Source organism: Ceratosolen solmsi, unplaced genomic scaffold (genome assembly GCF_000503995.2).
Source record: "Ceratosolen solmsi marchali unplaced genomic scaffold, CerSol_1.0 scaffold7, whole genome shotgun sequence".
Taxonomy (NCBI): Eukaryota; Metazoa; Arthropoda; class Insecta; order Hymenoptera; family Agaonidae; genus Ceratosolen; species Ceratosolen solmsi.
In genome coordinates this window covers 11,997,081-12,012,317 of record NW_011948413.1, presented here as the reverse complement: position 1 = coordinate 12,012,317, position 15,237 = coordinate 11,997,081, and the positions used below count along the sequence as shown (strand labels likewise).

General features: G+C 29.9%; 2 protein-coding genes across 2 annotated transcripts in view; one reads left to right on the top strand and one right to left on the bottom strand.

Annotated features, from left to right (window-relative positions):
- The window catches only part of LOC105367694 (fibrillin-1), a 197,184-nt gene extending 189,859 nt beyond the window's left edge, over window positions 1-7,325 (top strand). The window contains exons 21-22 of the mRNA XM_011506463.1: window positions 6,852-6,990; window positions 7,043-7,325. Of these exons, the coding sequence (XP_011504765.1) occupies window positions 6,852-6,990; window positions 7,043-7,325 (422 nt within the window). The remainder of the gene's footprint in view (window positions 1-6,851; window positions 6,991-7,042) is intronic.
- A 6,959-nt stretch (window positions 7,326-14,284) lies between these two features.
- Window positions 14,285-15,237, bottom strand: part of LOC105367693 (uncharacterized) — a 71,587-nt gene continuing 70,634 nt past the window's right edge. Inside the window, exon 15 of the mRNA XM_011506462.1 lies at window positions 14,285-14,687. Coding sequence (XP_011504764.1) covers window positions 14,571-14,687 — 117 coding nt within the window. The 3' untranslated portion in view covers window positions 14,285-14,570. The remainder of the gene's footprint in view (window positions 14,688-15,237) is intronic.

Below are 15,237 nucleotides of genomic sequence, written 5' to 3'. Positions count from 1 at the left end.
TGCGTTAGATCACGGAATACAATCACGACATCTTTGCATCCGTTGGCAAATTCTGCAATTCATTGGAGAGACTGCAAAGCCAAGAGTATATGCATCCGCTAGATCATTTTCTACCAAAGGTGCCAAAGCCAATACCAACCGAGGAGAAATGCATTGCGACCAAAAGCCCTTCACTCTGGTCAATTCCCGAGACGATGTCCGATATTTTGCAAAATTGTATAAAGAACATCGAAGATTCTTCAACGCACTTGAAGACTGCACAAGTATATCGTCAGAAAACGGAAGCAACATCTCGAATGGATCACTATTTACGGTTGGCAATCACCAATTCTTACGATATTTCTTTGCGATAATTCATTACGATAATAAGTTTTAATTATAAGTTTCGCAGCGAGTTACTTATGAGCTCGATGAGGCTGCGATTAATCGCTAAGTATTTGTACAGTCAAAGACTATTTCGTGCATTGCCAGTCAATACTATGATCACGATATATCGATATATTATGTTTTAGGTCGAATTTATCATACGAATTTACATACGAAGCTGAATGGTTATATTGTGTAAATAATATGGGGATTATTATTATAATTATTATTTGCATTTAATAAAGCAAATTAGACGTTTATTAATTTATTACAAAATTATATTTATAATATTGCGCGCAAACATAGAATGTTAAAATTACGGTTAAGTAATTTCAGCGATAATCCAACGAGCATTGAAATTAATAAATTAATTATTGTTGTTGTTTTTTTTTCTTTTTTTTTTTTTTTTTTCTATAAATTATGATTAAGAGACGCGCACATTGTTGACGATTCGATACATCATAATTCTTGGATAGTAATTATTAAAAACAGCCTAATTTCTCAATGGGATTAACAAATTTTTCTGATACACACCTAATTGATTTTAAGGTATTCCTACACAGCACTGCTTACGCAAACATAAAAAATATAATATAATATACCTACTCGTCGCGTAGTAAACGAATTGGTGAAGCATAATCGAAAGCATCAATACCTCCTTGTTGCGATTCATTTAATTAATTTGTTTTTCATGTACTTCGTGAACAATATAAACAATTAAATATGGCAACATCGGAACGAGTGATAGTAGACTTTTATTTTGACGAATCGACATTAATTTGTCCATGTTCCTCTGGAGTCTTCGCGTTGAACTAGTTGTTGTAAACATTGCCAGGGCGATTTGATTAAAAACTATCCGTAAGCCAGAAGCCTCGTTCGAAGACTATATAATAAAAAATCTCCCTAATGGTTGGGATATTAACATATTCACGCAGACCAATCACAGCGAGCGAAAGTACGATTGACCTGAGCAACTTGACGAGCGACGTACACCCGGAGGGTCAGCTCCGAGCGATCGCCGACAAGGAAGAAACAACCACTAAGAAGCAGCCGCTAGCTTTACCATCGCTGGGCGACACCACTGTACGCAAATACCGCAAATCCACGACGGAACTCAATGACAAGCACTGGTACTCAAAGTCTCAGGGTCACCAGATGTCAACCCATAACAGGACTGGTCGCTTCGCCAAGAGCAGCATGCTCTCCATCATGTCGCCAAATAAAAACTCTAATTCTTCGAAGAGCAAAGCTATCTCCGGCCGTAATCGGAATAATCAATTGTCGACGCACAACAAGATGACACTGAATATCCGAGATCAGAATGCTGGCAAGAGCGACAACAATAATGCCGTCGATCTGTACGACAACGATACGAATGTCAAATTATACGAGAGGGAAAAGAACGACGAAATTAATATTCAGGACTGCCGACAAAATAATGGTAATAACTCGCAAACAATAATAATAATTTAGATTAACAATACTTATCCTCATATGGCGTTGTTTTATTTATTGCATTAATTTAGGGTAAACCGAGGAAATTTTAGTTTTAAGTTTCAATAGAGCCACGCGCTTTAGGGTGTGTATAAGTACAAAAGATGATTAATATTTATGACTTATAATTTAGATTAACATTTAATTAAACAACATTGATTAAAAGCTGTTCTAATATGTAGTGTAAATGTATCGGTATCCTCATCAGTATCAAGCACCTGTACTAGTCGACTGAAAATGTCCCGTCTACCGGTATATGTCAATTCAAGGAAACTAAACAGTTCTTGGAAGGACTCGAACACGGACATTGACAAATCACGTATGTCGACGTGCTCGATCGAGTCCTCCACGATAGCCTCCGATAGCTTATATCGGTCGATGACATCGTGCTGCACGATCCGTCCGACCGCTACTTTCACATGCAACGACACAGAAATCGGTTCGAAATCGAGAAAAAGCATGAAGATTATGTCGAGGCCCAAGACCTGCGGGGCCTTGGATGATAAGGCTTCGTTTAATGCAAAACATGAGGCTGACAATATGAAGTCATTCAACTCGAAAGTTAAGACACCAGTGAAGAAGAAGAGAGAGTGGCAAACGAACCTTCTGCCTGAAACCATAAACGAAGTAAAAACTAATTTGATAGCTTTTTGACTTTTGAAAATGGAATATTTATACTTAGATATTTGAGAGATTTTAATAATCCTTTGGATTGATAAACTATTACAGCCTTAATTGGGTTAGGAATCCACACGCTTATAACAAGTTATTAAGCAGCAAATATTATTTCATCTCGCTTTGATGTATCGTATAATGACATATGAATATGAACATTGACAGGACATTGTCATTTGTTTCGTAAAAATTCATAAAAATTCATAAAAAAATTTATAAATATTCATAAAAATTAGAAGGAAAAAATATAACCATTAACGCGCATTAAAGCGATTATATAATTAACAATTTTACATTTAATACCACCTACATTTTTAACGAATAAATTATATTTTCGAGCTAATGAAATACAAGATAAACATAGTTAATCAATATTGAAAGTAATATAAACGATTTATTTGAATAAGCTTTATATGAGGTTGAGTTAACGCTAACATAAACCAAATTAAATGAAATAATTTTACAATTATTGTAAACACATTGGTAAAATTCATTAGAATTCAACAAGCTCCGTGCATTGTAAATTTAGAATGGTTTATATGCTTATAAGTGTTGGTTGTTGGCATTAAATATAGAGCGAAACCCCAGAGAAAAAACAATCATTATCCACTATATTATTAATCTTTATTAATAGAAATTTCACCCAAGTATTTATATTAATTTAAATTGCAAAATATCATACAAATAAATTTTTTTAAATTGAATTTCTGTAGATATTTTAATAATTGGCATTGCGAATTTCATTTTATTAATTTCTCAATGGGAATCTATAATTTAATAGGCATCTAAATTAATTAAGATGTTTTATGGAAACAAATTTACATTTTTGAAAAAGTTTATCGTGTAAAAATTGATATTATAAATTAATAATAATTAGAAATTTAATTTATAAATTTGAAACGATTTACATTACATTATTAATATATTACATTCAATAAATAAATGACGAATTAAAAAACTCAATAAATTTATTTTATATTAATTTATTATTTAACATATTTTTTTATTGTATCAATTTTAATTATATTAAATTCAATTACAATTCAATCATATATTCTTTTGAATTTATTACACTTATTTTGTTTTGTTTTGTTAAAGATTAAGCATTATTTATTTATTTCTATATATATATATATATATATATATATATATATATATCATATCATATCCATGTTCTGTTCTTTTCAAGATAAGTTTTTTGGTCCAAGTAATATTTTATCATCTATTCACTATTATATATATTCATTGATTAAACAAAAAAAAATTAAATTTTTCTTTTTAAAATACCACTGATAGATATCTTCTTTTCTCAATTCGAACAAAAAGAAAATTTCAAAAGTTTGCTTCTTAAAAAACATATACTAAGGCCTTTCCATAAATTGTTTCAAATAAAAATCAATTTATACTAGTTAATGACACAGCATTGTCATATTTTCGACTGCGAGATGAATAGTAAAATGAAAATGAAATTAAAAGATAAGAATTAATGACAAAATTTATTGAGTAAATCAAGGTACAAGCGATGGGCGTAGATCATCACCGAATATTTACAATTCGAATATTCTCATCGTGTACAGGAACAACAGGAAGGTCAAAATTTATAGAAAACATGGAATGAAACGTCACATAAAGAAACTGAAAATGATGATTCTAAACATTTGGTCGAATGACCCATCTTCAAAACAACTTCATCTGGATAATCTCAGCATTTATGAGAGCTTCATGGGCGGGATTGTGGCCAACCTTACCATCCCAAGAAATATTTGAGCTTCGAAGCATCCTGCAAATAGCCGAGACAAAGCTCACGTTTAAGAAGAATTTAAAGTCTTACTCGAATATACACTGAGAATTGTAATTTATATATTATGCCGTATGAAATTCAAAGAGCGAAGCTTTTCTTATATTTTCTTTAATCGAACCAATTTTTGTTTCATTGAAAATTTTACTTTTAAATATTAAACCTTTAATAATTCAATATATTATATTTTTGTGATACATTACTTTAAATTTTATATGATAATAATAATAAAATTTTTTATATACATTCAATTATACTTTTATTGAAAGCTGTTTATTATTTTTCGATTAGAATAAATTCATATTTATTATATTTGATCCTAGTACACTTAATCAATCGATTCATCTTCGTTTCAATGAATATTTTCATGTTTAGATTAATCTTGAAAATAGGCTATTCTTTCGCTTTAATCACCTTTTTAAAAAACTTTATAGTTAATTAAAGTAATGTAGTATTAAGAAAAACAAGGCTGAACGTTTAAATTAGAAAAAAAAATTAATATCCAGGATAATTCTACCATATAACGACCATTTACTTTCTTCCAAAATTTAATTCGTTTATTCTTATCATTGTTTATTATTTAATTAATAGTAACAGTCAATATTCTCAAGAATATTGATAATGCTAAATGACAAAGTTGTGAGTAAATTTTGAAATTTTTTTATCGATTAGTTTAGTTTGAAAATGTAGTCGATAGTATACCCTTCGCTCTAATAAATCATTGGCAAATATTCCTTATAAGGATGATTATTGTGAATTTTATTCCATGTTTAGTATCAGTTGTGTTGCTGAAAAGTGAAAGCACTTGCAATGTTACGAAGAGCTTTGCATAAGTAACGCTGTGCTTGAATATTTCAATAACTCATTAGTAGTAGTAGAATGAAAAAATCCATTTTCCACAGCAACAAGACTTTCCAGATTATCGGAATACAGCGCGACCTCATTTACAATTTTAAGTTATGTCAGCCATGTTCCAACGTCCGTGGTCCACAAATTCATAAACCACCGAGAGCTTATCGCTTAATATAAGAAGTGTGTACGCGGTGTTCGATTGTTACCAGATGGACACTTGATAATGCAAAATTGTTTATTACATTCGCTTCAGTATTTGTTGATAACGTGTCTTTTCGTTCGTTTAATTTTTGCAAGTGAAATTATTTTTAAAGGAGATACAGATATTTTCATTCTTCTTATCACAGCGAAGAGACCGATGAAATGTTTAATTTTAATTGAAATTGTACTAATTAATTGGGATAACCGTTATAATAAGAGAATATTTAATCAGCTCAGTTATTTTGGTTTAGAAATAATTTTAAGATTAAATTGTTCACCAATTTGCCTTAATGTCATTGACAAAATTCATCATACTCATTTACATGTTAGTTCTTACCGTTTTTCTTCAACATGTAAATTATTTCATTCATCAAACATGAATTTCATTGAATATATATTATTTAATTGTTGTTTATATTATATATAAAAATATACATATGTGTGTTTGTATTATTCGTAGTGAATGAAATTATGGTAATATTAACATTAAAGCATAATAAAATAATATTAACCAATCTATACTTCCAAAATATTGTTTATATATAAATATATATATATATATATATATATATTTTTTTTTTTTATATGTTAATGTATTAATTTATGTCTTTAATAAATTGACTAAATTAATTCTTGAAGCATGTTCTGTCTATTAAATAATAATCATCAAGATGTCTTCGCTTTATTGTAAATAGTGGGTTATAATGATAGAAATTGACTTCATTATTGAATTTTTATGAATCAACAATTGCAATTTCATGGAGACATTTCAGTAAATAGTAGTATTATTATTGATTTATTGTAAATTCAAGTGACCAAAGGAATGATTGGCGTGATTAATAAAAAATTGAAATATAATAATTCTTTGTTTTTGTTGTAATAAATACTATGTATTACGATTTTTAATAAACCGTGAAGACTCGAAAATACCACAATACGGACGTAGTTTATTAAAATTGGTTTATTTGGATTTATTATTAGTAAAGTCGACTAAAGGCATGGAAAATTTTTAAAAAAATTCAAGTGAACATAATTCATTTAAATCCATCTATGGATATTGCTATTTCGTAAAATAAAAAATTGCCATCCGACGAAAGAGTTGTGCGCCATCGAGTATCGCGCTGAACGATATCGTTAAATTTAAAAAATTAAACGTTTTTTCTCCTCAAATGGCCAAAAATCAAAGATCAAAGGTAGCATTTTTCCCTTTCGATTCGATCGTCCGCTTAAAATTCATGCTGAAGGGCAAAGGGCATAGTGTCTGTATAAAGCCAAAGTCAATTTCTATCGGTCATGTAAATCAGCTGGCAACATATTTTTAAGCTCAGTTTTTCAAGTTCCAGGAGGCGACGAAACGATCGAAATAGTCCATTTAAATAAATAGAGAGAACCGTTCATGCTTCAAGGGCTGCCCTAATAAAACATGACCCATCATGGCTTGGCGTGTGTCTCTCGATGATTACAGACAATCGGCAGTCGCGGCAGCAGGAGTACATGCGTCTTCAGCAGTTTCAGCGCCAGCGTATGGTACAACAGCAGCATCAGCAGCAACAACAACATCAACAACATCAGCCGAAGCTGAAGCAGCAGCAGCAGCAGCAGCAGCAGCAGCACAACCACCACCACCAACAACAACAACAACAACAACACCAACAGGAGCAGCAACAGAAGCAGCACGACCACCACCACAACCACCACAATCAACAACAACAACAACAACAACAACAACAACAACAACAACTGCAGCGACCACGTGAACAGATTTACTATCGGCACGGCAATAACGGCCCTCTTCATCGATCCCTTACCAATGGACGACAGACGAGACTTTTGCAACCGAGGCGCCACTGCTGTCAATCCTGAGGATAACATCGAGCTTATCATCGCAGTCACGTTTGCCTCGTCGAATAATTTTTTCATCATTTGCAGTGGAGAATGAAGCCAAGCTTTATTCATGCGACCATCTCCTTTGCTCTTGCAGCCTCGCCAAACCAAGGAAATACGATCACTGGAGGGCCAATTTTTTCTTTTATTTTTATGAAAAATATATTTAGGCCTTGTCTGCTCTTCGTTATTCTCTGATACGTATTCGACTTGCCGAAAATTGTATTTTCTTGAAATTTAATTCAGGTAACCCATTAATGATCCATGAACGAATATCGCCAGTTTTATACACACACTTACATTACGATATTCTTATAATATATTAAAATAATCATCAATGTAAAAGTTCAAAATCGCAATAAATTAATAATCGGCGGGGAAGCTTAGTTGAAAGAAGATTTCAAACTTTATTCATAATATTATCGAATATATTTAGTATCGTTGTTTAATTATAAAGCACGGATTTATAAATTTTGCCGCAAAAAGTAATCATTTTTATTATGTGAGAAATTTGATAATATCTTTATACTTCGTACGTAAGATTGTTAATTTAGCTTCATTATTATTTATCTAAATAATGATATTGTTTAAGCAATGTTGTTAAAGCAAATGATATAATAGTCTATCCATTATTCTATTAACAATGAATATTTAAGAGAATCCTTCACACGTTACGTTTGATTTTACATTCCTATAAATTCATTCTACATAACTAATAAGACAATTAATTAAAAATAAGATTATTGTCTTAATATAAACGTTTTAATAACTGCATGAAGCTATTCATCTATAGTAAGATTTTAATTTTAACAAGCACATCTAAAGTCATACACTCAAGCATAAACACACTCTTATCGTATATTTGAAATTCAATTTTCAATTTTTAATAAATTTTATGGGATATGCTGTTTCTGTTCTTTTTTCTTAAAGATGCTAAAACATAAAATGATAGGATTTTAAAGGAAAATTTTATATTGATTTTTGCCTTTATTTATCAGCATTTCACAGCAACCTCATTATTGTTTCTATTTTTTTTTTTTTTAATATTTCTGTGTTAACTTCTTATCAGTCATATAATAAAATGCTTAAATATTATTTATCACTTTTATATTTAGGTAATTTACAACTAAGCTTATATTGCCTAAAGAAACATAGCAATAACGTATATACAAATTAGCGTTCATAAATTAATGTCTACAAATTAGAAAATTGATAAAAATTTTATATAAAAAAATTCGTTTATTCGCTTTCAATGTTACAATTAAGAATATATATAATTTTTAATTTGTAATTAATTTGGATTATAGTTTATGATATATTCAACGAATACGAATCAATAATTACAACATAATAACTGTTATCTATAAATCTTATTTTTACCTCTAAGAATTCAATTTCTTATATTTTAAAAATTTTTATAATGAATTTCGATAAATTCAGCACTGTCACAAACACCTTTGTAATATTGTATAATTAAATTTTAGCATTAAATATTAAAAAAAAAAAAAAAACAAACAAACAAACAAACAAACAAACAAATAATCGATAGCATAGAAGATAATAAAATAAAATAAGAATATTATACTGTAAACAATCAGTATCATAACGAATTTTTTATATCTGCGAAAAGATATTTATAAATACAGTTGATATATTGAAATGTAATTAAGTATTTTACAAGAAAAAAGATTGTCTGATTCATAATATAAATGTGTGTTTGCGAAATGAAATAAATGAGTACTTGTGTTTTACATATTTTTTAATATATTTAATAGTTAAGTTTTATACATTTATAATGCGTCACATATTATTAGTTGTAATTGAGCGTCATTGTAACACGATATGCGACAGGCGTACAGGCATAATTACTATAATAACTAACATATGTATATCCTTATGTACATTATCGTGACAATAAGGACAATATTTTATCGTTCATTCTACCAATTTAATCTCTTTTTTTCCTTTTACACTTGAAAATTACTATTATTGACACTATTGCCTCTTAATCCTCGGGAATGATTTTACATTGATAATAGCGATTATCATTAAGCTGCATTTATAATGCACTAAGCTGTTAAGGAAGAACAGGTAAATTCTAAAAATGAATATTGCAGCCGTAAAATCGACGATCTACGCCTGTACATTTGTTCACGTAGCTGTAGTAAAAATTTATATGCATGCAATTATTTGTTGTATCGATTATTATTAATATAATTATTTTTAAATAAAACTTAACCAAAATACCTCTACTTTACTTTATTTTTTATCGCCATTTAATAGATTACTCTTGTTCCCTAGGAGATCCCTTAAATATATTACAATGGGTACATACGGATTATTCAAATTTATTACAAATCTTACAATATCGTCAGAATCATTATAATACGATGACATATCGAAGATTCGTGATGACATTAAACATTCCATTTTATAATTTAAGTATTTGAAAAACTGAAAAATTCAAGGGTATATTTTTCGAACAAATAAACAGAAAAAAAAAGCCGGCAATAGCACACGAGATGAAACGTAGATGATGGAATAAAATGTTGGCCGATCCAGTTTTTATCACCGCTTCGTTGTTGATCTAAAATCAATTTGTATTGATTTTTTCAATTTATTACCAATCTGTGTTGATTTATAAAGACTGTGATATGGAATGACGACAGCAACGTAATTGTTTTAAAGTTATGTGTGAACATTTATTGCACACGTATGACAAAAAATATTTACTTAATTCAATAATTACTTAACTGACACTTAATGTATTTTTCTTTCTATTTACGATGAAACGTGTTTCTATCAACTCTCATACGATTTTTTTTGTTTTTTTTTTTTTTTGTTTGGTTTATTTGATTTTTTGGATTTTTCATGGTATTCTTTATGATGGATGATATACAAGCAATTAATTTATTGTTTATTAGGTGAATTAATCGATGACTGAACCCGAGACTATTTATTTAACAAAAATTATTGTTATTTGAAAAAAATTAATATTAATTATAAGTAAAAACATTTATTTATAACCTTTCGATAAAACATTTTAAATAAATTTTGGCTTTATTTTTGCTGGAAATATTATGAATGATTTTTTGCACAGAATGATCATCGTATTAGTAAATACTTAAACAATAACAATTACGTATAATCATTTAGAAATACGTTAATTTAGATATTAAAGTAGGCAAAGCTTAATATGGATAAAATGAATCGTTACTTCATTTAATTGTCTAATTTCATTGCAGAATTTTTATTTATTAAACTAAAGTACCGAATAACTAATAAGTTAATAACTAATGGAAAATATACAAACTAATTAATGTTCGAACAGTCTTTGCTACAAAAACATTTGTGTCTACTTTAGTGAACACAATGGCAGCGCTTACTTTATTAACTAATAATTTTTAAAGCAATTCCTGTCGTGCGTGAAGCTCTCGCGTTGTTAAAATAACGTCTTATTTGAAATCTAACTTGGATATTATTTGTTTAACGTTCATCTCATAAATAAATCTCAAAAATAAAAATCTTCGTACATATATATATATATATATATATATATATATATGCACAACGCGATTAAACTTTAAATGTGCGTGAATTTATCTGGTAAATATTAAATTCAATTTGGCAAGTGCAATTGCGGCTAGCCCATTGCCTTTTTGATACTGCTATAACGACGATTAATTTAAGTCATTTATAATTCGGAGCCATCTTAAATCAAGTTTCGATCCTCTTTTATCTTTCTTACACTTTATAGGTCACACGCGTTACGCGTTTTTTTTTTTTTTTTTTTTTTTTTTTTTTTAAACTTTTTTTTTTATAATTATCGAAGAACAGCTTTTCGTATAAAACACATGAACATAGCTGGTAGAATATTGACTTCAAAAGTCAATTAAATCGCTGATTTCACTAATAAACATTGTGACATCCTTACTTTTAACGAGAACATAAAATGCCGAGCTGGTTGCATTTAATTTTTGTATCTCTTGCCGCTTAAAATATATTTATTCTTTGAAAAATAATAGCTGCCGTTGTTACAAACGCTAAAGACGTCATTTATGCTGTAATTGCAATTTCTTGCAATATCAATTCAACGATTATTAAAATAATATAGCGAGATGCCTCATTTTTATAAGTTTCTAATTGAAAGTTATTTTGTTCATTGTATATTAAATGTTAAAAGATATAATGATATATATATATTTAATAAATGTCTTTGTTAAAGAGTAAATATTATACATGAATATATGATATGAAGGAAGTGGTAGTATGAAGTAGGTTTATATATTTTTACTATAGTTGTTTTTCTCAACGCATATTTATATTAATATTTGCAAAATTGAATTAATCTATTCCTAATAAATTTTAAAATTAATTAAAACAAAATTTTATTCTCTAGAGAAATTATTACAATTAATTGTGTTGTATTTTGGTGCCACTAATCCTATCTTAATAGGTCGAGTAATTTTACAGCATAAGGGACGACATCATGATCAATAGGATTTGTGAAAATATGTAAAAAAAATTTTCCCAAAAAGTCTCAATTTTTATCTTTATTTATGGATTTGACAAAATTAATAATATACATTTTCAATTAATTTTATCTTTCTACAATTCACATTTTTACAATCTTAGGAACGAAAAATATTATGATATAATAATAATAATAATAATAATAATAATAATAATAATAATAACAATAACAATAATAATAATAATAATAATAATAATAATAATAATAATAGTAATAATAATAATAAAATAAAAGTAAGATGCAGTCTTAAGAATAAAAATGGCATTCTAGAAATTAATATACATCTACTTTTATAGGTGGGGGGGGGGTAATAAATAAGAGATTAAAATAGTATAAGAAACGGCTTATAAATATATAAATAATATGTATATATATAAGTATAAATACAAGTACAAATCGAGAATATTTATTTTCTGGCTTCAATCTTAAATCGCAACAAGAGACAAGTCGAAATTGTATAGAAAACAAAAAAATTATAAGAAAATAAGAAAAAAGGCAAAAGAAAAAAATAACGAAAATTGTAGCGATTGGAGCTCCGGTTCTTGGAGATAAAACATCCTTGCGGGATTATCTGGGAATGACTGGCTGTAGAGGCGCAGAAGTCGCGCATTCGCGTTACCCACGCGTCTTTGATAAATCACAGTGGGAGAAAATAAAGTTAACATCCATGGCAACGCGGAGGGGCCTCGGAGGCGCTTGTGTGCGCAGCCAAACTGATCGCGAATCGGCCAATCCACGAGAAATTTTTCCCTCCTCGACGACGCGTTTCCACATCGTCACGCTGATTACATCCGCGGGAAGCTCGCATCGCCCCTTATATTCCTAGTCGCTAAGCGAGCCTTGCGAGTCTTGCCCGCTCACTTCTCCATTTCTTCTCCACTTGCCTTTTCCCCTTTTATACGGACTTTCATCATTTGCCCTTTATGCCCTTATGAAAGTCTAGGGCAAGCCGTACCAACTCCTTGGGATGAAAATTGTTGCGTAATTTCACAAAATTATGCAATATCTTTGGGTATTTGGGAGCATGAGGGAAGTTTGGCAAAATTGTAATTCATTAAATTTAACTTTTACGGGCTCTCGTTAGCAATTTAAAATTTTTCAATACCACCAGCCTGAAATGCGCAGTAATTTATGTTTTATACGCAAAATAAATATGCAAAATTATTATATTAGTATGCGTAAATATAATTTTATGATATCATCGTATTTGACTTTCATTAAAACGTTAAATAATGAATCATTATTATTCAAGATTTTCCATTTATTAAATAGTAATTTTTTTTTTTTTTTTTTTTTTTTTTTGTCGTACACTTTTAGAATTTTATTGCATAATTTTATATTGGAAGTAATTATACAAACAGTTTTTCTCAATATTTCGAGATAAATGTAGTATTTTGTTGCAAGAATAAAATTATTTGCCAGTGATTTTAATATTATTGTTTTATTACGCGTAAAAAACATTCTGTAATCTTAATTTATTATTTGTTATTTGTTATTTGTTCATTGTTAATTGTCCCTTATTTTCATGACTCTTCACTTGCAACAATAAACTATCTTATCATTATAGCGGAAATCATTATTTACTCTTACTATTGTCTAGTATACTTGGACATTTTATTATTAAAAATTATGGCTATATATTTTAAATGACTATTCATACTATAAATAAATCTAAATATCAAAGTAACTTCTACTACTCGGCAAATTAAGAAATAATTAAAAAATAATTTTTCAAAAATACTCCATATACGTTATATCGTTCTTATCCTATGAACTTAGTTTTATATTTTCTTATTAAAAACATCGATTATTTAATAGTTGCATCGAGTAATACCAATAAGTTTTATATTATTATACATACTAAAAAATTTGAATTGATTAATAGAAAGTTTAGCTGCAATATGAATGCTTTTATAATTCTGGATTATTGTAAAAAATATGTGTCCAATAATATCATGAAAATGTATAATATCGCGAAGAATATTCATCAAAATAATACGAAAATTTCTTTGTTCCATTCGTATGATACAACAACAATTCATTGTAAAAGTGTTGGAATTCGTTGGTAATGCCTAAAACAAAACAATTATTTTATACATTAATGACTAAAATGCAAAGTTTTTGGCCCTTAACCGGCAAGACGTTTGCTTTGTATTTAAATTGCACGTTCCCTAGGTATTTACAATCATTGTATAGATCAATTAGAACAATCGAGTAATGCTATAATGATAGTGTGATGAGCGATTTTTAACATAACATAGAAAACGTCTAAGCTTATATCATAATTAAGCCAATAGATGAAAAAATACTGAATTATTTAAGGAAAAGTAAAATCCACAATTAGAATACAGAATGTTGAAAAGTTCGTTGAAACAAAGACGATCGCTGAGTATTCGCAAAAGCAAATTAAATCTGTAAACCATTATTAATAATCGATATATCTCATTGCGGCTCGAGCTCCTTTAATAAAAATGAAAAAAAGAAGAAAAAAAATTCGCCGTCGTTAGTCGTCGCAGCTAAACTGAGAAGCCACGGACAGTCAATGTTTCGGCAACTCGGCTTCGTTTTGTTCGCCACTCGAGCCGCGTCGCGGATTTTTATTCTTATCCGCGGAAATCCATTAGCATCCTCTATCCCTCTGTCCCTTTAACCCTCCCTCCACCATCTCCTCACCAACACCGTCCTCGAACGATAAAAGCGAGGGAGTCGCGATTTCCATTTAAATTACCTCCCGTATATTCCCGCGTTGGTGCTCCCCGCCCTTCTCTACTCGCCAGCGGCTCGCAACACTACGGTGAAGATGCACTTGGTCGTCCAGCCGGCCTCGTCGCTGGCCTCGTACTCGATCTTGTGTCCGCCGACGTTAAAAATCCGTCCGGGACTCTGGCAACATAAAGGGTAAAATTATTCGCCGCATCCAACGTTGGATGTCTTTTTTTATGGGTTTTGCGCCTTGAGTTTTCTTCTCCATTTTCAGCGAAGCTAAAAAGACGCGGCGAGGGAGTGGCTGAAGAGAGCCGGGGGACGGAGGGGATGTACGATTCACGGTGAATATATAATTGCTTTGATTATTATGCCCAAGTTAACTCCTTTAACTCCCCTAAAGGCTTCCCTTCGTCGCTTCCCACTTTGTCGAGAAAAATGCATAGACTTTTTGACGCAACTTTTCTTCTTCTTTTTATTACCGACATACAATTGGTTTTCCAAAATATCACTCATTCCATCATTAATATTTAGGTAGATTTTAGATAGGTGATGAATAAATAATGAGTATAATTTAAAATTTTGTAATAACTGATATTTTGCACGTTCTTTCGGTAATTTGAAATCGATGTTTTTCTACGAAATTCTTATACAACAAAGAAAATATTACTCTTATAAAGTAAACCCCCCCCCCCCCCCCCCCCCCACCCCCCCCCCCCCCCCCCCCCCC